The sequence below is a fragment of the Varroa destructor genome, unplaced genomic scaffold (genome assembly GCF_002443255.2).
Source record: "Varroa destructor unplaced genomic scaffold, Vdes_3.0 BEIS01000001.1, whole genome shotgun sequence".
Classification (NCBI taxonomy): domain Eukaryota; kingdom Metazoa; phylum Arthropoda; class Arachnida; order Mesostigmata; family Varroidae; genus Varroa; species Varroa destructor.
This window is the reverse complement of record NW_019211454.1, coordinates 28,101,329-28,124,152: the sequence shown is the minus strand read 5'-3', so window position 1 is coordinate 28,124,152 and position 22,824 is coordinate 28,101,329. Positions and strand designations below refer to the sequence as shown.

Sequence of the window (22,824 nt, the reverse complement as noted above, 5' to 3'; positions counted from 1 at the left end):
TTCTTTGCTTTTTTGGAATGCCCTCTGACGTCCTTGTGGATACGTGCCGGCACTTTCCTATTTGCTTACGACATGTCAAGGTAACCAGAGTAGACCAGGAAAGGACGTTTCTTTACAACGTTTCTCGATTTATCGAGAAATCCGTCCCTAAAAATCTGACTGAGGGCGTACAACGTTATCGTCCCCACTTATCACGGTTCAGCGTTGACGAAAAGAACAATTTAAGATGCCCTTAAGCCATTTGTGAAGTCCGTGACGGTTCCGATTCAGCAACCACAGCCGTCAATAACTCACATCGCGCTAGACTTCTTAACTCCAGTCTGTCGAACGATGAGCGATACTAAAGGCAGTAACACGGCCGCTACGGTGGACTGTCAACTAATTTCTCTCGTATTGAAGGCTGCGTACACAATTCGTCCGAGCAGTTCACGCCGGGAAAAATGTTTTCATCATCAGGGCATTACGTATCAGGGCGGCCTCTTAATATTTTAGCACACAAGTATTTCTAAATTATGAATTTAATAAACAGTATGCAACAGTATTGTACAGGCTTTGAGGACTGTTCCTTCTGTAAAGTACGTCAAAATAAAACTCCACTAATTGATATTTTTTCTTAATCGTTTGTCAATTGTTGCTAATTTACTAATTTTTTAATGAATTCATTTTCGTTTTCTTCGAAATTGAACTAAATATAGTTGACAGTTTGCACCGCATGTAATTATAGCTGCCATTAAAATGGAGAGCATCACGATATACTTGCTCCACAAAGACGATGCGTCCAAAGTCTTTGGTGCACGGCCAAATACATTACCCTATGCGCCCTCCTTGGTAATACCATAGTGAATCTCTTCCGTGCTTACTCTGGAGCTGCTGCACATTTCTATTATGCGACACACTTTGTAGAACTTGTGAAACTTTCCAAGAAACCACATGATAGTTACACGTTTGTCCTTTAGCTTCTGTTTCGGCCGTAGTTTCTTTGACGTATACTACAAATGATCATGTTACGTCGGCTTTTTCATTTCTCATTGAGATGGTACAAAAAAAACTGTTTCCAATAACCAACTTTGAAAATTTGAAATCCGCTAGCGAGTTGATCGCGAGGAATGGTCGAGGGTCGCCGCTACCGCTGAGACCATGATCGTTATGTCCGCTCTTAGCGTTGCCAAACTTGCTAAGACATGTGCCATTGTTCTTAGGACAATATACAACAATCTGTGGCGAAATTTTACTAGCTCTAAGAACTAGGCCATTCTACTGTCGCTGCTAACCACACATAGCGCAACAACAGCACATATAGTTAGCACAAAATAACACAGAATACAGAAATTCATTTTCAGTGTTAATCGTCTGTTGGCCTCCTGTCACTTGGCCTCATCTATTTTTAAGCAAGTGCTACACATTTGGGCGTCAAATTTGTAATAAATTATAATTTACTAAAAAGAATTATGTCATGTGGTCAAACACAGCGGCCAAGCCAAAATTCAAATGGATAAAATTAGGGAACACCTACAAAATTGGCTCTGTTATAGTTAGTGAGTATAATTTGGCAAACAGGATACATATAGTTTATCTCTCTCAAAAGTTGTGCTATGAGCTTAACAGATCCACTGTTACATTTTTGGTTCGTGATACATAAATAAATTCAGTCTCACAATATCTGTGTTTCTGACTTTCTACAGTACTGTAGAGATGCTACCATCATCAGATGCTCAGACTCATTCATGACATGGCTCCAACTGTCCGAGCTCGGTGCCGGGCGAAATGGGCTAGTACTAATAATGCAACTGCTTTTATGGCAGCGCTCAGATAGGAGGAAAAAGACTGATCCTCTAAAGGACCAATGTTTTCCGTGCAATAATTGCTATGTTAGCACATAGATAACGTGCGTTCCTACTATTCGTCTAGACTGTCTGTAGGTATTTACAATCGTACAATTTGTCTGTCTTTTATTTGTCCAACCCGCGAAAAGTCTGAACCAGCTAATATATTCTATACGATACAGTTTGCTCGTTTACTGGAACTAATTTATATACTAAATAATGCTATTTGTTGATGGTAATTCATATGAAGCAGGGTGCAAATGATACGCTATAAGGCCAAAAATAATGACCTCATTCAAAAATGATTTGATTAAAAGTAATTTTTAAAACTGTATCTGTACTGCATATATTCAAAAAGTATAGTCATATTTATGAAATTTTGTATATATATATATATATATATATATATATATACAAAACATCCAACAATGCTTGTTATAGTAATCAATGGAAAAAAATCCTAATTGATGACACTTCCTATTATAAAAACAATAAAGCTAACATAAGATTGTTGGAGTTTCGCACTGTCTTTTAACATTTTGATCTAATAAATCATCATTGCACAAACCTATCAACCTAAGTTATTGTTAGGCGATAGAACGATCAATGTCAAAATGCTGTTGAGCTAGCTATAACTATGAGGTAATCTGTGCCAAAGTACCACACACCCCAAACCAGCTTTCCAATTAACACGGAAATAAACATAGAGCGCAAATTTTTATCGAACCTACTAGGCCGACTAGGTTATGGACTAAGCACAAAAAGACTGGCCGTTAAATAGAAAACGCTTCATTTTATACTTGCTTCGTTGGCCATAAATAATTTTACTCTCAGTTATATCAACATGGCGGACGAGGCGTAACATTGCTGCCATAATTACGAAAGAGAGACGATTTAGAACTGACCGATTTGCGATCGAGGCTGCTAAGAGTCCAATCGCACACAGTTTTAAAACGTCAGCGTTCCGTTGAGTCGAAGTTCCATAAACTTTGGCCAGGTCCGGAAGCAGCAGGTCCTATGGAACTCACAACACTCGCCAGTGGATCCGACTTGAAAAAAGGATCGCATCCATGCGTAAATAACAGATAGTTGTAATACGCTGGATTTAAATAAAAAATTAACAATTACACATTATATATGATTCATGAGCGTATGGCTACTGAATTGCATGGACCTTTTGCCAGTGTTAGAAATCCTAAATTAATCATATTCACAGTTTGCATACATCGAAGCGCCCGCATTTTCGTAGAAGTTTTTTTCAATGTAATCATCAGAAACTCGGTCGTAACGAAAAGTCGATCTGTATAAATAAAAATACGTATTATTTATATTGCAGAACACACGAATAGATTAGGCCTGATCGATGCGGCATAGCTTATTGTTATCGGAAATAGACATTATTACAAGTAGCGTTCGACCAGGTAGATTTCGGTTATTATAGACGCATAATTTTCGATTATTTTTTTTCATGTCAAAGTTGGCGAACGTACCTTTGTCATTGTTATTTTTGGCTTCAATACTTCCACGTAGGGCATCATCGTGGTTCTCGGAATGTCAAATTAGTTTGCAAGATACGTATGCGATGCCATACGATAGGAGAAATTGTGTACGGACAATAATTTCTATCCTGCCTGATCGGCTTTGAAACTTTCGAACTGAGAACATTTCGTTAAGACACTCTAGTACTGCGTATTAGTCGTTTTTTGCAGCGGAACAATAGAAAATTAATTACTCGCGTAGGTTGTAGCAAAGGACATGGTAGAAACATTTAGCGAAACCCCACAGCTTTTTTTTGACAGTAATTATTTTTTTTGTCAGTCTAGCAACAAACCTTAATCGTAAATTACCCAAGGCTAATCGAAACAGAAAATAGATCGTAGCAATAATAATCTATCTGTTTGACATCGCTATTCGTCTAACAGGCTTAGCTGGAGACTTGGTAACCGTTTGTTAATGAAGCCTAATTTTTTTACTGATCAAGCTCTGCTATGATTTGTTGAACATTGATTATCCGTGCCGTGAATGCTTTAGGCTAAATGTGCCATACACACAAGGTGGTATCTTTTATATATTTTAATCTTAAGTGCCAATCAGCTTATTTTGGCGCGATTTAGTGAAGCAGGGACAAACGATGCGAATTATGACGACCGTACTTACTTCTACATTGATTACTATAGCTCGTTACTCGTAGACTACAGTTGTAATGCTTTCAGGAAGATTTTTCAATGATGCTTAGCTATAGAAAGAGGCAACATATTGTCGTAAAAACGTAAATCGGACTCCAAAAGATTTAGCGAGAACTGGTTCGAGGTAAGTGCTGCTCGGAGCCAACAAAAATATTAGGACCTTAAGCGTGAATACTTGTTAATCTTTATTGCCAGTTGAATGAAGAAGGCGATTAATTACTCAAGATTATCAATATATGCAGATTGTCGGGGTACACTGTAAACGTAGATTTTGTTTTTCTCCCATATTTTCCGATTCCAAATTAATGTTATTGATACCTTTTGCTATCTGATCTTAGGTGTGGCGTCGCGTATGCCCAGATCATACTCTGATGTGCAGATAGCTATAAGCCATACAACTAATTATTTATTTTTACGAAATATCAGGATTTACATACACATAATAATAATCAATATTCCTACTAATAGCAGGTCCATTCGGTTTCATGCGAGCATCTTGTCCGCTAAAACGGCTGCATTGCTTCGCTACATATCCATCTTCGCCAATCTATGCCAACACATCGGATCCAGTCATTAGATTATCAGCGACATCTATAGCCAAAATCATTCTTGAAACAACGGATCTATGATCTCTGAAATTTTTTCTAAATAGCGCGGCGGATCAGTTGGTTCCAACGACATGCCGCTCTAGATTGAGAATTGAATAAAAAAGAACATTACATATAGAATAAAACAAAAGTCTTTGGGATGTTTGAAAGTGACTTGCCAGTTTGAGTGTCTTTAGTTTAGTCTACTTTGAACACTATAGAAAAGGCGTTCCATGCGGTTTCCCTGGTAAGTTAGCTTTAGTAACAGTAACAACACTAATTATAAAAACATCATTCGGCGTTAAATTTGTATCTATCGTCATACAAGGCTGTACAAAAAGCGTGTTTTTCAACTGCAAGTTATGATTCTCGGCATTTCACTTATAAAAAATACGTTAGAAAACATTCTGTTAAAAAAAACTTAGCATATTTATGATAGTATGAACATAAACTGCACAAAGTCATTGGTTAGTCGAATCACCATAACAATAATTTGTAATAATTTAGTTTCTAACCTCTAATACCATAACTAAAGTGTCTAACATTTAATTTTCGTTTAATATCTATGTGGGCGTTTCATGTTGTAGGCCTGAGCTACTCGCAGTACGACAACCTCAATTTTTTCAGTGTAGTCCCATTTTTTTCTACAACAGAAAGCCTAGTTATTCAAGCGTTTCGCGTCCTTTAAAACTTTCTAGAACTAAAATCGAATCACAGGATAATCGCCAGCTCCTACAAGACGCAGATTTTGTTTCAAAGGTTTCGCTCGCTTTAGCAGAAAGCGTGACGTGTATCGTACTCGTTTGTAAGAACCTGACGACCTCGGACACTATAATAGCATATACAAACGTGAACTTAATGGTGGGTTCGAGGACGGACACGGAGCCGTATACACGCGAAAATAGCAAACGTATTTGACGTAAAAACCTCTCTTTTATCGATTAACATTGTGGAGCTGTCAGTCGTTTTGTACGTGAGCGCGCCTGTCGTTTCCGCGTACAGTTTACAGATAATCTCTCACACGATTATGGGCGGACTATAGGGCGGACACAGTCAGAGATGGTAGAACCCTTAAGCGTACAATTCAGCATATATTTGCACAAGTGCAAATACTTCTAACGTATATCATTTTCAATTACACTCGCTGATAACTGAACACCTTGTTATGGCAAAATCGTTTTGAAAATGTGGTGCCCGAACGTTTCGGCGGTGGCCTTAGCGGTGAATACGAAAGCGGCCACAAATATTACGTTTAGTAGAGCTTTGATAGCTTCAGGAGGACAAAAGAAGCATCGCGCCAGTAGGCAGTTTTTTGCTAAAGCTACGCATTAGTGCAGATAATTTAATGAAAATAAGAGGAAATAAATATGCGTAACATTTTATCAAATCATTGCGATCATAAGACTCGAGTTCGCAGCTTAGTGGAACGCTGATAACAACTAAAATTAATTACCGTAAAAACTTTCTTGAGATTTACATGGGTTAGCCCTGCCGCAAACGGCAAACGCGTCTGATGATGGTTCAAGTTAGCGACTCTGACTTTTTCAAACAAGCACACAAATTACAAATACTGTATCTACGACGTTATTATCGATGACGTATAAAATAAGCTCTCTGCGATCATGTTTTCGTTTCGTCACCCCATATGTATGCTCTAAGTGCTGCAACGATGTGAGCAACCAAATATTTCAAGTTTATTACTACGTAACCTCTCGACGTCATCTTCCTATACCGAGTTTTTATAATAGGTTATCAGCAGGGTAGCAAGCACAAGTTCCACAGAGTAAATACGACGTAGTTGATATCCAGCAAATGATTTTCTTTATATCCTCCGCTTTGCACCATGCAATCAGTGTTACAGCAGTAACCGACAAACGAACACTAGCATTTTCTATTCTGCATTTCACTAGTAGCACCGATGCTATTGCTTCTCTACTATATACACAAAACATCTTGGGGTACTTTTACTTAGCTGGCTCTACCAAACGAAAATACAAACTTTACCAAACGAGTTTTATGTAAGATTATAACTTGATTAGTTACTGAAATCTTTCCATCGTTTGTTTTTTTTCTTATTCAGCTGAACGCGCTACTCGATGCGTTCGGTGTACTGATAGCCCGGGCTCGTCGTCTGTAGACTTTTTGGGTATGCATCTATCCAGTGGCTCAAGAAAAACAACAATAAGCATAGCATTGACTGAACGAATCTGGTTCTCTCTTCCCATTGCTGCCGGGTGTTACTCGTTAAAGGATAATTTTGATTTGTCGCTTTTATTAGAGAATGAAAGTCGATTCTAATGTTATACAATCCTCGACCGCCCACGTCTAATCCTGTTGGAAAATGCTGAAGAATTTAGTGCCTTGTACTCCGCTTTTTAAATGCCGTCATTTGGTCTGCACACCGCTGCGGTTCAATATTTTGCTCTAGCTAGAGGCGGTCATGGTGGAGGTGCTGAGACATCGCTCAGGTCTCCCAGCATAGACGAATATGCGTTTCGCCTTTTACTAAACGCATCCGTGCTGGGGGACACTTACAATGAGCCTAAATGGCAATTTTTGTAGCCCCTTTATGGGGCTCCCCTATACGATCCAAAAATATAGTCACTTGATGAAGTCGTAGTGACGACTAGCATAGATGTTATGCAGATAATGCTGCCTTCCTAAGAGAGGACCGGTGTTCACAACATACACTGGCTCTTAAAGTAAAAGGCTGGTGAGCACCCGGCGGCAGAATTCTGACCTTTTTAGTACTTAGTAATGTTATTTATTATTATTATCATCCTTGTTCAAATCAACCTATGGAAGTTTTAAAGTTAACGCCTGAGAAAACAAGCAATCCATAATATTAAACGCATAACACTATGATTTCCAAGCACTCTTTTTGTCGTTAACCCTATCATAGGCGGTATTAAAAACTAATTTTACAAAATAGTTAACTACCAAAAATATACCGGATGCACTGAATGAAATCGCTTTTGATTTCGCGAGATCTTTTGTCAAGATCTGTCGTGAATCCACTTACCAATCCTCTTGTTGCTACTCTAGGAAGATCTGTATCCTATTCTGAACCCCCCCGGGAACTATAGGTGAATGATTGTTGTAACAGGTATGTTTCTATTGCCTTCAATGGCACACTCCGGCAAAGTTGGTATTAGATTGACGTTATAGATCAAGAAGTTCAGACAGGATTCGCTACCGGTAATCGGCTGTTCAAACGTAGGCTCAGATGGTGCTCTCATCCAATTCTAATCCCTGTCAGTGGTTGCGAAGGGAACAGTGCTGCGAAATATACAATCTTGTTTACTCACTGCGTTAGCTTCTCATCGCTTTGTGCACTGAACAGAAACTCCGAACCGTCCGACGGCGTCAGACGGAAGATGTGCTCGCACTCCATGGAATCTTAATAACATGTGTCTGAATAAACATTTTGAAGAGGTGTGAGGACGGTTTTGAATAGGCGACAATAAACTGTCGTAAGAAACTCTCGATATACGATACAAATTTATCACCACGCCTTAGTTATTTCATGCAGTTAAGACTGCACAGCAAGCAAACAAGACCGTATGTATGAAGATATCTATAATGCGATTATATACATTTGAACACAAGATCTTTCAGTTTTTATGCTGCAAGTATCCATCGCATTCGCGAATCATCTGCGCATCCTCAGATGAGCTCAACTGCAAGCAAGTTTAACACGCACGTTGCATAAGTTAATAGGAAGAATGTTGGCATCAGCCTTAGCGCCATAAAGAAAGCCAACATAAACTGACACAGGACGGCGTAGTGTTTTTTTAGCTACGTACAGGGGTGCGCTTGCCACCGACCTGCAGTTCGTGCTTGCGATCTAATAATCCCTCGATAGTTCGGCAGCGCGCTCTGAAATGGTTGAGATTCGGCGACGGGTACTAAAATTTGGTGCGCGGAGCACTACGCTGTAGTTCTTTGTCTATCGGGGGCCTCACGGTTTCGACACGACACAGGTCAGTCCTGCCTTCGCCCTCTATACTTCATTGCGACTAGTCCTGCTGATATAATATGCATATCCGAATTATAAGAATTTATATATTAAGAATTTATTGTTTTCGATTTTCATATTCGGCTATGGTATTACATATAGTGGTCTGATATACAGAGATATGATTTAAATCGTATTACAATTGTGAACTTTATTTAAGCTTTAATCGCACACATGTTAGCTTCAAATTGCGTCTCGGTGCGTATTGAGAGCAGCCATAGGACGCTTACAGTCACTAACACAACTAATGACAGTTATCCCCGTGAGTGGAGAACCTCTGCTTATGTTGCGGTTTTTGAACGTTATCAGGTCAGTGAGAAGAGCAATCCCATGTTAATGATCACTGTGTTAGTGAAGCTCAAATAGATGACAGAGTCAGCCTACGACGGTCCCCGAGCACAGTTATCCTCGTTTTTTCTTTTGAACTAACCAGTTACAGAATTAGATAGGCAACCTAAAATTATGCAATTCAATCCGAGAGGGAGTTTCTTATTTGATTTGTTAGCAATGTTGCATTATAGAAAATAAGCGGCGCGTTAGCTGTACGCGGGATTATGATATGTGTAAGAACCGTGCTGGCATTAATAAGTCTGTAACTAAATAAATATACTGTAAATAAAGAGTGCAACTGTGATGGATGATGATTTGTCGGACAACCATGACAACTTTATTAAAATCAAACATGTTGCTCAATGTCTTATATATTTTATTTATTCTAACCTATTTTTTAATAGTCCAAGTTTTGTACAAGAGGCTATGTTCCAGAGAGAGGATATAACAATAATAGTGCTGAAACCTTTATTGTCTATGTTGCTTCTGCTACAGGGTGCGTGAGGTGAGGTTCACGCCAGACGCTTACCGCGTCTGTTCGGCATAATTTTCTGTAATTTTGAAAGCTGAATAATTATCTTGGATCAGAGACTTTCAGAGTAGTGAGGTTAAACCTGCCTGATGAAATGATCCTGCTCTCCTTACAATCACCATAACCCACAGAAAAAAGTGATTAAATTCGAAGTAAAAAGGCTAATGGTAATGTAAATTTCTCACTAGAACCTTATTAGATTAATGCACTGGAAAGGCAATCGCTAAGAAATCTGTATACTGCACATCACTTTTTCAAAAATCAAAAGTGTGCTCCGCGCATAGGACATTCAGGAATACAAACAGTCTCGTATCGTTCTTATACAAACACTCATACCTTTTGATTGGATCGTCACTGGCATATGTTTGGAAAACTTCAACTTCATATAGGCCAATACTAGTTGTTGCAATTAAGCAACTTAAACCTCTGATTTAGCAACCAAAAGAATAACTGAATAACTATATACCGACTTTTTTCAAAGGGAATGTATAATGAACAACGGCCGCACAAGATCTGGACGAAACCGACTAACATCACATCCTCTAAGTGTGGACAATGCAGCTTTTTCGGCTAAATGAACATTTACTCATCATTTCTATACTACTAGCCCACCTCAGCTGCACTTGCTGCAAAAGTCTTATAGAGATCATTACAGGAAGTTCCGACGTTAAGTTTCATCATCATTAGTCAGCCGTTGACTCGCGATTTGAAAAGCTTGTGCCAAAACAATGAGACTCAAAAACATTGTTACGTTTACATTCCTACGCGGCTTAACGTTGCACCTCATAAAATTGTAACCCATGTATATTTTATTCAAGCATTTAACTATAACTCATTTAGATTATTTGTCATTGCCTAAGGACCTTTCTTTTCGACCAAACCATAACGAGTTAGTTTCAATAAAATTTTGCTGTAACTAGGGCATGTAGAGTAGTTTAAAGAAGCATAAAAGTTCTATTCTGGTATTTTTGGCTACAATTCGGACCAGGCACTCATAAAGCACAATGCCAAGACTTACAATACGCAATCGTTCCTTGTGAATTAGTCGTTTACACTTCGCAAACCCGTAGTTTATGCATAATATAAGTGTCACACTTACGAAATATTATCCAATTGACTCAAGTTGGTCAAAGGTCGCGTCGCAAAGTCGCAATGCGTAGAATTGGGCGTACAGAAAGTGTTTCCATTGTTTGTAAACTCTAAATGTTGCACACACTTTTTACTGTGGCCGCAATACGAAGAATATAGGCCCTGTGTATACTAAAATAACATTCCGTTGCTCTTCTGTTATTGCAGCAAAAAAAATCAAGTTAATTTTATTTTACTTCTACACTTTAAGGTACAGATCAGACGATATATATATTGTAATAACACGGTCCAAGAATAATATATATATATATATATATGTGTGTAGACTTTTCTAAGTCTACACACATATATATATATATATATATATAGGGCCAAAGATAACTGATCAGTAATAAATGTGAACATATTCCTAAATTGAGTAGAAATTTAGTTATAATTTTGTGAAACGTAGCACAAGTCGCTTTTTCTGAAGATTTATAATAGAATACTGGACGGTAATGGTGACTGACACTCGCGATATTTATATAGCTTCTACAGTAGATGATGGACCAAATAATACTTTGACAACATTAGATATATTTAAAAATAAACTTTTTCAACGTTTTTCCTTTTTATTTTCTTTATTTATTACAACAATTATTGCAGTTACGAATAAATTCAAATCATGTCTGTAGGTTTGATCTACCGGATGCATGGCATCGCTCAACCGTCACGCGTTCAGGACAACCGTATCACTGTTCTATGCATACAAATGTGCTTATATGTTTATTTAATATATATAGAATATATAGTCGACCGTATTCCTGTAAGGAGAGACTTGGCATTACATAAATTCGATCCTCTCTCTCTTACTGCCTCATTTGCACAATCCTATATAATACTCATAAACTTATACCACACTATATATCCTGGAAGGTCTGAGCAGCATCCGTTCATGGCATAGTGACTTCGCTCACAAATGTAAAAAAAACAATCATTTCAGCTATTTCATCTTTCATAATACTTTGTATTGGTCAAGTTGAGAACGGTCCCCTCCTATTATGTAAGTACAAAAGAGGGTATGAAAGTCTATCTTATAAGAACTGATATGCCCATATTAAAATACAGTAATTTTGCTCGAGCTCAATGAAACAAAATATTAAAGATATATACACATTGATGTTTCAGTATTTACAAAGCCTTTCTCTATCGGTATATGATTATGTTAGGACAAGCCATACACCATCATAACGTGTTGCAGCGAGTTTTTTTTTTTTTATAAAAAAGAAAATGTTAAATTGTCATTTGCTGTTTTTCAAACTCGACCGCGCCCTCCTTCGGTAGTATTTGATTTGTCTATTTTAATCAGCAAATGTGTTTTTTTCACATGTCGCCTAGAAATATAGGAGCACACTAGTCTAGGAACAGCCAAACTATCATAATTAAGGCTGACTTAAACTGAGGTTTTCTAAAAGGTCAGTCGATTTAGCGTCTTTCAAAAAGCAGGTATATAAAAATTATGCAGTTCCATACATGACTATTAAGAATTCGGCATTCTGAAGGACAAAATATGTTTTCTGAAAATTATTTTTGATGTTTCTAATAATAATTGTTGTTAAATTATAACATTATCATGCTTGAACCACTGTTTGGTCCTGTCTAACCTGCATTAAAAGTTAGACAGTTTTCAAAACAAAATGCAAAGTCTCAAAGGCAATTATCTCAGGCTCGATGCAGCATATCAGGCCGTACTGTCTATATTTATGTCATGCTATTTTATTTGAGCTAGTTCATAGTAGCCCCGCACTAATCAATCCGGGGTGAACAAAACATTTTGCATCTAGACCTATATTTTGGCATGTGTGCAGACTTCTTTACATCTCATGTCACTGAGTCACCCTGTTGAAAAAAATCTGAACGTACTTAAATTAGGTTAGGGCGTAAATAATTAGAGAAATTCATATACGTACCTAGCATTATGTACAGTGCGAGCACACAGTGGTCTGAAAAATTAGGCGTCGCCATAATCAGACTCAACAATATAATACTAGTTTTTTTTTTTTTTTTATGTACAAGCGTTTGAACTGAATCGCTGCAGCTACCGTGTTTTGAATGGGTGGATAGCTGTATATTGACAGCAATGCACTTCACTGCACAGAAGGAACGAATGGGCCGATCAATACGAGAGTAATTTCAGCGATGCGCGCCTCTGATCCACTCCTGAACACTAACAACCACTACTACTTCTTGCAGGTTAAATAGATGGATGAACACTTCATCTCGAAGGAGCCACTGGGCAGTCAATATTCTGAGTAAAAGTACACCTCTTGTGGATTCTTGGTCTTGGCCGCAGCGGAAATCCGCTGTGTGGTGTATTCTGTTTAAAAATAGCTATTCTTTAGCATATCTCTTCAGCAACTGGTGCCCTTTCCAGAATCTCAATTAATTCGCCAGTGTTAGATAATACGTCAGGTGTCTTTATTCTAGCTGTAAATGAGTCCCTCCTCTGTTTTTGTCTCTGCGCTTGGCGCGGTCGTTTCGCGTGTTCATCGGACTCCCCTAGCTGATCGGGCTGCTTGGTTAAACCGACGTCAATATTGCCACTCTCGCAATCACCGTTATCTGGCGTCATCTTCACAAGCTCGGTGACGTCCCGAGCGATCTCTTTGATAACAGTAATGTCTGTGAGATCCTTTGACGGCTCCTTAGCTTTCGTCGACGATCCGTTGCCAACGGCATTGGTCAAACGCTCACCTTCATGTCGTTCTTTAACACCCTCGAAATCACTCGCTTCATCACTAGAATGTATTTGAGCTGTCGTCGTAATAATAATTGAGCCAGCTCCACCCTTTGTTTTTTTCTTCTGTAGGGCAAATCTGGCGGAAGAGCAGATACTTGGCGAGCTTGCTCTACCACTCTCTGGACTAGCGGCCCGTCTTGCCGTGCTTGCTGGGGCCATCTCGGATGAGGGCGTAATTGTCGACGAATAACCCAAGTCAGAGTCAGCACCGCTCGGCCTTTGTCTGTAATTGTTATTTGCGTACCGATAAGGTGAACTAAGCACCGTAACGTCATTTCCATTGAAAGAATTGAGTAGAAGACTTGTCTGAACACCAGGTTGACTTTGCTGGCTTTGAACACCGGCCGAACCACACAACTGCTCGGCTTCCTGTTCTGACGGGATGAAGAGCGGAACTTGCTGCTCCCTACCAGATGTATATGTCGCGGCGTTCCCAGAGCAAATAGTGAATTTTACCACTACAGCTCCAACGATAACGAAAGCCACTATAAACAAAAGAGGAGAAAACAATTTATACGTATCTGCGATACGCTTCCGTGAAATTGGGTTTACAGAGCGATCTTGTAGATTGATAACTAAAATAATAAATCTGTAAAGATTAATGACAACTTTGTGTTGGTATATCAGAATATGTGAAAGCTCAACGTGTGTTTGCTTATGGGTGTTAAGTATCTGAATTAGCGAGGTTTTTGATGAACGCAGCATAATAAATCAGATTTTTGTTTTTTTACTACAGTTTTAAGTTAAATTTTAAAAAGTTGTACAATAAACAGGAATATAAAAGACAAACCTATGACAAGCACAGGTCCGAATCCTAAATTCGAACCATATCCAGTAGATGTCTCCTGCAATACAAAATAGCCTTGGTAAAGTCGTGAAAAATTTTCATGCGATATATGGTAACTTGAAACTAAGTACATATATTACATCGTCTAATGATATTCAATTCGCTTGCAGATACCGAAATATAACGTTTGTAATATATGTATATACCTATATATATTTATATATATTATCTTAATATATATAAATATTAAAAAAATGTTAAAAAATAGGTAACAAGCGGGTTTATCTCAAAAAAAAAACAGTTTTAGAGTTTGAATCGCTGTGGTACCGGCGTTTCCTCCTGTAGTACAGCTCTGGTGATAGCTGAGGCGGTAGCGAAGTAGATATTAAGAGGCTGTTTTGCATAAGTCTCGTGTGCGGACCTGGACGGCCAAGCCAAACATTTTTACGTAGATCTTTCTTATAGAAAAGATAAACCTTTAGAAAGCAAAATTCGCGTCCAGATTACAAATCTGTTGGTATGCCATCCTCCTAAAGTGGCGGAAACGTAACAGGAGCGCAAAGGTGACCTAAGGCCTAATAAAAGTGCAGGAATAAATGGTACAGAGGATACAAAGCTTGCGCACAAAGTGATAAGCAGGTGAGGAATTCGTGTATAACGAACATATATGGCGATATGCAATCCTTCTAACGTGAGAGAAAACCGGAAAGCGCTGAGAGCGTGCACTTCATGGCTCTCGCAGCTGTCACCTAGATCCGGTAACTATAAAACAATCCTCGTCGAGGGTCGGCCAAACAAAAACCTTGCTTTGATAGTACGTACCTCTATGGATATCATATCATAAGGTGATGCTCCATTAACGACTCCTCGATAACAGTGTGGCTGAGCTGCGCAATACGGTTGATCGAGGGCAACGTGGGCCAAATTGGAGACACACCAGGCGCAAGCTGACGCTTCTAAAACAGAAAAAGAAAAAGCATTATAACATAATTTTAGCTAGCATAGAAAAATGTTTAAATGTATTTATGATACGATAAGGCAATGTCAATGATGACGTCCGTCATCAAATCCTTATACCTTAATGAAGCACTCTTAGAGCCATCTCCTCTTTGCTCTCTTAGAAACAAACGACGGCGAAAGCTCTAGCCTCCATAAGGAATTTCATAGAACTGTGCTCAAAATTAATTTTGTAACAATTCATCCATTCGAAATTCTTTAGACAAATATATTATTTATAATGCCTACATACATTAGCAATGTAAAAAAGAAGATTGACATACCGTAACATTCGCTCGCGCTGGCCTTAAGGGGACAAGTTTCAGCAAAGCATTTTTGCAAAACGGTCGGTGATCCTGCTACTGAGAAAAATGCTGGAACAAAAACTTCTTGCGAACGTAGGCTAGGAGCGCATAGGTCTAGAGATCGGTCGGGCGTTGAACTGGCACTGATGTCCCCTGCGAAAGCGCTGCATTGACCAGCACCGCTCATCGTTCTAGACCAGGCGCATTGACAGGGGCACTCTGGATCATCTTGGGCCATTCGACGGCAATTCAGGCACCCGCGATCATTCTGTTTTTAGCAAAGCATTAAAAGACCAACATGATAATTGCAATTGTCATTTATCACATGCAAAAGCCTATTCGAGGGGCGTGATATACTTCGTTATCAAAGCTCGTACGTAGAAGAGTGCAACATGGAAAAGCTATAATACCTTTTAGAGAACAGAACAAGGAAAGCCAAGAATTAATATTACATAGCCGCGAAATACTTTTTCGATGGAGATATATTTACGTCGATCGTTTCGACCCTTAGCTTTTCGTACGCGGCTAAATGCCCCTAACAGTTCGTATCTTACATATATGAGGGATCAACATAAGAAAAGAACTTACCACTCCGCACGGCGTAAAGGCTTGCCCACTATGGCAGGTTTTGTTGATAAGCCCTATGAACAAATTTGACCGCGCTATAGCTGAGACGTAGTATTTGTGGCAAGAAAGTTCATTCTGAACGACGTTTATAAGTGCGTTTGCAAGTGACATCCGCAGCTCATAGGTTCGTTGCACTGTGCGATCTGACGGTGATATACATGCTGATTTCTTTGAGAAATCCTTAAGGCTAAGGATTTCGTTGGCAACTACATGTTCTTTGTGCGCTATATGTAGTGATTCTTTCGGAGTTTTCGGAGGCTGTGGGAATGTTGCATCTATCAGTGACGGATGCGATACAACATATCCTTTGTGGTCCATAAGAAAACACGTAATATCACCAAAGCCAATGGAACGTACGTCACATTCCGGAAATAGGTCTCCCATTAATTTGCTCAAATAACCAACGTTCAAGTCCATTGCTACAACGGCTATTACACTATTATCACGTACCAGAGCGCGGCTCAGCGTGACTACTTGGCCGTAACCAGCCGCATCGAGGTAAGGTCCCGTCAAAACAGTACGATCCGTTAGTTCAGCCGCTTGAGCATACCACTCACGCATAGTGGGGTCGAATCTTTGAGGAATTATTGTAGCAGGCCACATCATCATAACTCCTTTTGCACTGGCTATATACCGCCGAATCGCGATATCCAATGAAGTATTAATGTTCCAGTCTTTCGTCAAATAGGCTAAGAGTCGAACTTCTTCTCTGATATGAGATTTGACTATTCCAGGATTGGTCATCATATTTGTCTGATCGAATAGATAGTGGCTCAATGAACGCACGCTTTCTTTCGTCTCGTCGGTCATCTGATGTGCGAATGGATTAGCAAAAGCCACCTCACTCAAGAATACACCCAGCGCTTGTGTTGATGCTAGCTGATTTGAATGAGTACATTTCGATACCTGAGAGATAAGGTCGAGTCGGTGATATACCAGTGAACGGCCTGAAATTTCCTTTAACGATATGGGACTCTCGAGCGCTAGAACCGGTCGGTTTGTGGTGCGATTGGCTACGAACACTGTAAATGGGGTGCCTTCGACATTTTTCCATGTGTACTGCACAGAGTTTTCTTCGTTGGAGAGATCGAAGCGAGAATATCGAAAGAGTTTAAGAGGTGGCAACTCTGGCTCGAGTGACGATACTAACGGAGAAGTTCCCTCAACGGCAACAGCTTTACCAGAAACAAACATAGGATGTGACATGATATGTCCGGTTTCCGCGTTCAGCAAAAACGCGTAATGTTCTGGAGACTGCTCAGGCATCTGAAGATCTTCAACGAGATAATGTAACGGCAAATCAAATCCCAGCACACCATCAGGCACGGCGCGATTCATGCCCATAAGCTTGACAGGTAAAGCAACCGTAACGAGCAGTTGTCGGCTGATCGGGTCAAACCAGGGAGAAGAGTAATTCATTGGTGGGAAAATATCGGGTGGAGGAAACGCCTCCACAAAACGGCCCGCCGTGGCTGTGAGATTATCTGTTGAATTTACTACAAATGATGCCCCCCTACGTGGCTCAACATAAAAGCGTGAACAAACAAAGAAAAGAGTACAGTTAGATCTATTCTATTAGCGGCTACAGTATTATTTGAAGCACAATCGAAGATATCAGCAACAGGTTATACGTGTTCAATTTTTCGCTAAAAACACAGAAAGGACAAAACTTATAATGGATAATTAATATTAACATCGATGTCAAAAGCGACACAAAAGCTAACGTGCTCCTCAGCTGAAGTTGATCACTAATATAATTCCTTAAATATGAATTTTGATGTTAGAATCTCTTCTCTTAGTATTACCTCCGGCTACCCTGTATGTCGATAGGCGTGGCTGCTATCGCCTCAAGAAAATCCTTAGCAAAGACAATGCTCCTTCGAGAATCACCAAGCATGTATGTGTTGATTACTACTCGATGACGTTTTAATTCCCTTCTGCGCAAACTAATCAAGTCCAAAATTTCCTAAAAAGTCGGATTATAGTAATTACTACAAGTTACTAAATCTTTACAAGTCTTTGGTGTGAATTGTTTAACACTCATATGAAAAGGCATCGAGATATGTTGGAACAAAGACCTTATTAAACATGGGAAGGAGTGGTTTACGGATATTCTTTGCTTAATTATGTAGCTTAAATTAAAATAAAAACTCAGGATACCTTTTTGTCGTGGAGGTGTGAAAACTTTCCCATTGAGATAAGAGCGACAAGTACATCACTGTAGCTATCTTCACTTGATGGCGTATTTCTAAGCAAATCAAACGCCTGAGATAGAGCTTCCTTGTGGTTTGTCAAATCTGGAAAAAAGCAATGTCAGGCTTTTTGTGTGACTGACGATACAATTATAATTCTCTACAGATACACGTTTCAACCATGCGTGTATGCCTATTGTGTGTCATGTTTAATCATCATCAGTTTTGTTTCCAGTCTTCTACAACTATTTTAGCGTTTAATTAATCAATCTTAAGTTGATCGTACATAATTTTAATAAAAATATACTTTGCCTAAGAGGCGGAAGAACTCCATAAAGTTACCACTCAAAAACAAACACTACAACGTGTTTTGCTGGCTATATTATACTTGAACGATTTAAATAATTCTAGTGATCAACAATCTCTCCCGGAAGCCAATAGAGTTATCTGGCAAAAAGTGAACTCATGGTTTGACTGAACAATATGTTAACGATTCTTCCCCAGTAACGTTTTTGTCTTTTGGTTTAAATAATAATAAATGTTATCTTATTTAAGAGTTGCAAAAAAATATAAGAACATAATGTTATTACCATATTTACGGATCTCAATTGCTAGAACCTAGAGTCACTAGCTGTACTATACCACTATATCATGTCACACATGACTTTGCTTTCTATGAAACAGATTAGGATCAGCCATTGCCCTAAAGAGCCAACTCGTATCTCGCAATAGGCATAGTTTTCGGTTTCATTCTGCCTCCTGAGTGGCTTCTCACTCCTACTTTCGGTATCTGGGTATGTAACACCGTCCTCATGTCTTGTCGATTTTTTCTTCTCAGTAAAGGAAAACTGCCTTAGTTCGTCATATGAAGAGTCTCTTCAGATTCGTCTCATCTTTATAGACAATGAGTTTGAACGGAGCGTAAGTACACAATAACACAGGCTATGACAGCGGCAGCGGCACTAGGCGTTTTGCACTATACGACGATAGGTGGCCCCACTTTCATGGTGTGAGTTTGCCAAGGAGCATAATGGTTCGAAAAAGGACAAGTATCTCAAGTAACATACCCTGCACCTACATAGAAAACGGCCAGAGCAAAAACGTCGTGATGCACAATGGTGCAGCGAAACTATGAGGCAAACGTGCCATATTGGTATATGAATGTAGACCAGGCATCTAAATGATAGGGCGCTTAGCCTGTTCGTTGCCTCCTCGATATTTTCTTTCGTTTCATTTTGCTCGCCACATGAAGATTAACTAACTACATGGATACCAAGAGCAGACTGATAATAATTTCGAGAGATTCGTTGGGACATCGGCCCGATGGCAGTAATCACAAAGTACTGAGTGGAGAGTTCATAAGGTTAAAACATCTTTATCACTTAAATTAGGCGATTCTTAGATCCGACAAACAAAATCGCCTCTCAAATTGATAACTCTAAATTTCTGTAAGGTATAGATTTAGTTGGCGTATTCAGACTGACAAAAGATATGCCCACTCTCTGCCTACTTCGACGACTTATTATTGAATTATAGCAGTCCAAACTAATGGAAAAAAAATGACTAACAAAGTATATACTACCTCCGCATATGTTCATCATGAAATACATTTTGAAGAAAATGATATTGCTCAAAGCTAGCATGTAAATAAATAATTTTAAAAACATCAGCCTGCAGCCAGAACCTTTCGGCATCGATATTCGAAAATAGCGAATTTAAACTGGAAGCAAAATTAAGCTATGCACGTGCAGTTTGAATTCTACTTACTTCCTTTCTGTTTTATGTTATCGACAAAATCCAGCATCCCGCGTATAGCTTCATCATGGGCGTAGACTAATGTTTGACAATCAGGCGCCACGGTAGCCTTGTCTGCTACGGCTATAACGGCCAGTCTGTCTTGAGGGCTTAGATTCTGGATGAAGAACCGTGTAACCGCCTGACACCGCAATATAATAAAAATGTTAGGCAGTCAACAGACATGAGCCGTAACAAGCTTTCATAATGGGTTCTTGGTTTTATTTGTTAACATAAAAAAAAGCAATGGTCGTTGCATAGAAGAGTTTATATTTCGGGATTCTAATTAACTGAAAAAATGACAATGGTACTGCTGATCCGAATATGCGACTAAAGCCAAAACTCAGAAAAATAATATACTGACTAACACAAACCTTGCCAACCTCAAATTGGGATTCCGCCATATGCCCTCCGTGGTCAAAAATCATCACCACCTGTTTGGATCGTGGCCGAACTCCACGTGTATATGCGGCCCTGTATAGACAATTTTTTTAAAAACACAAACAAAAACCGCTTACGATATGATAATGATCCAATTATGCACGCACGTTTATTGTACATAAAATATAAGTGTAAGTATCAAGTTATCTAAGGTAAATACATAAAACATTTTCGACTGACCGGTGCCTCGTGACGTCCCCACAGAATGAGCTCGCCCCAGTCACTGCGGGAAATTCAAGATGCGTCCGCTGTGAAATAAAGAATTGCCATCGAGCGGCAGGAACTGAAGAACTTATCCGTTCAAAAATTTGAGTCAGGTCATAGAACGATTCACTTTCCCGAGATGGGGTACAGCTGGCGTTGGTTACAACCTAAAAGAAAGAACGTCAAAGATACGGCAACGCTCGAAAGTTCTTTTCGCCTAAATGTTTTGCGGTTAAGCTCTGCAAACATATACATTTATCTGAACTATACATTTCTTGGTAGAATCCCATGAGAAAAAAAAATAATTGGAATGAAATAAATAGGAGCGCACTGGAAGTTATGTAGTCATACCTCGGAGTTAAAGAGCGGGTCGAACGTTATGCCCACATCCTCAATATTGAGACCGCAGCAGAATTTTGGCCGCACATCGGTTCGCCTTGGTGTATGTAGCATCACATCTCGAATACCTTGTGAGCCGTCTTGTAAGGCCTGTTTATATACAATATACACGTAATTTTTGTCGAGCGTTTCAGTTTTTAGTTAGACATAATCTTACAATTATGCATTCAGAAACCGTTGGTTTATGACACAGCAACAAACCTTAGCTAATTCTCGGTGTTTCTTCTTAAGCGCTCCGTGAACCCTGGACACAATATCATCTCGGCTGAATCGTAAAGGTGTGAAAGACAACCGTTCCAAATTAGCCTGCAATTAAAAATGCATTCACTTACTTTTCTGACGCTTAGCATTATGCTAATAAAAAATAATGGTAATAATAATAGTAACATATGCTATTATTATTATTGAGGAAAAGATTAAAATATTCTATTTAAGAACAAATGTCTTATTCCTATCATACTAAAAGAATCTAATTTATTTAAAAAATATTCTTGTTTAGAAAATCACGATAATAAGAACAATAATTAATAATAATAAATACATTCTTTCCTTAGTAAATCAAATGTATTTATTAGAAGATAAAAAAGCCATATAAATATAATGCATATGTATGTATATATTTTATTTTAACACCCATTAGTTTTACGAAGGAAGAGGAAGAGTTATTTTCTGGCATCATTGCTTGTGTGCGTTAATTAACCTCTGCCCCGAAACATATATGCAACATCCAAAATCTAGCGGCACAACTGTCTTGGTTTTCTGCTCTTTTTTTATACAGGATAAAAATTATACAAAAGTAGCAACAATGAGCAAATATCTCGGACAAACAAAAAAAACACCCTACAACTTTATCGGTCGGATACTTTGGAACCTCACGACGTCATCTGGAACAAACAAACAAACAAATAGAAAAGCTGCAACACTTTTTACAGGTAAAGTACTTTACCTCAGCACATGCTCCTATTGCGAAATTGGCTGAGATAAGCTGTGCAACTCCCAACCAAGCTGTTAGTTCCTCCCTTCATTGTCTATTAAGACGCTCAATTACTTTCCAGCTCGTGTCGTTTTAAAGATTATACACCAGATGATGTACTTGTTAAGTACTTATAGATGCTGATAGGTTCACGATATGATCCCGATTGTCTTTATACTTGCACTACTGATACAATAGGTCAACTGATTATTTCTGTGTATTTGCGGCCGAGTGCTATAGATCACTTCGAACATATCATCGCTCATCAATGACTGTTGTCTCCCGGACGCAAGCCTGCTCACATGCATAACTCAACTCCCTTCATTAATATTATAAAAAATTCATGTATATCTAATGATTCGATAGACTTGTTTTCGACGATCGAGCAATCAATTTCGATCAATAGCCATTAACAAGAGTTCGATGAGCAAGAGAACTAGTGTCGACCGGAAAGAGACAACTAGCTCAACAAGTGGAGAAGGCTCGAACGAAAAAGATTTTACGGGAAGAACTACGCGCATGTTGATTGTAGGTTAGGAAACAACGTAACCTGACTAGGTCTAGGAAACGCTAAGCACACGGCGGACACAGAAAGCGTGAAGGAGGTACGACACGCGAATGTTATGACAAGACATTATATCGTCCCCACGATCGCCATCTTGTCCACACCGTTCAGGCCCATCTAGTGTCTCCAGTTTGATAACACTTTGAGGACGGTCCTTTTAAGTAACAGGCCGTGTGTGAGAGGAAGGGGGCGGAACG

The 22,824-nt window shown here is 39.0% G+C and overlaps 1 protein-coding gene and 1 non-coding gene across 3 annotated transcripts; one reads left to right on the top strand and one right to left on the bottom strand.

Annotated features, from left to right (window-relative positions):
* Nucleotides 1-7,056: 7,056 nt before the first annotated feature.
* On the top strand, nucleotides 7,057-7,173 carry LOC147758471 (U5 spliceosomal RNA). The gene has a single exon (XR_015319842.1). It is a non-coding gene; the product is annotated as a U5 spliceosomal RNA (small nuclear RNA).
* A 3,966-nt stretch (nucleotides 7,174-11,139) lies between these two features.
* LOC111255637 (VWFA and cache domain-containing protein 1-like) lies at nucleotides 11,140-22,643 on the bottom strand. Of its 2 annotated transcripts, none has more exons than XM_086991192.1 (13): nucleotides 22,036-22,643; nucleotides 21,291-21,395; nucleotides 21,042-21,179; nucleotides 20,667-20,857; nucleotides 20,429-20,519; nucleotides 20,019-20,187; nucleotides 18,220-18,356; nucleotides 17,865-18,025; nucleotides 16,021-17,572; nucleotides 15,412-15,700; nucleotides 14,954-15,087; nucleotides 14,135-14,189; nucleotides 11,140-13,829 (listed from the first exon to the last, which is right to left on the bottom strand). In XM_086991192.1, the coding sequence occupies exons 3-13, from the start codon at nucleotides 21,141-21,143 to the stop codon at nucleotides 12,943-12,945; spliced, it is 3,768 nt and encodes a 1,255-aa protein (XP_086847318.1). In that variant the 5' UTR covers nucleotides 21,144-21,179; nucleotides 21,291-21,395; nucleotides 22,036-22,643; the 3' UTR covers nucleotides 11,140-12,942. The 2 variants fall into 2 exon arrangements, with proteins under 2 accessions (XP_086847318.1, XP_022673537.1); XM_022817802.2 differs by having other exon boundaries at nucleotides 20,420-20,519; nucleotides 22,036-22,639.
* Nucleotides 22,644-22,824: the final 181 nt, after the last annotated feature.

Excerpts from the sequence above, each read along its gene's own strand:
- LOC111255637 (XM_022817802.2), bottom strand. The coding sequence starts at position 21,143 with ATGCTACATACACCAAGGCGAACCGATGTGCGGCCAAAATTCTGCTGC. Across the intron at positions 20,520-20,666 it reads GGGGACGTCACGAGGCACCG|GGCCGCATATACACGTGGAG; the intron begins GTCAGTCGAAAA and ends TTGTCTATACAG. Across the intron at positions 20,188-20,419 it reads CCCAATTTGAGGTTGGCAAG|GCGGTTACACGGTTCTTCAT; the intron begins GTTTGTGTTAGT and ends TTGCGGTGTCAG.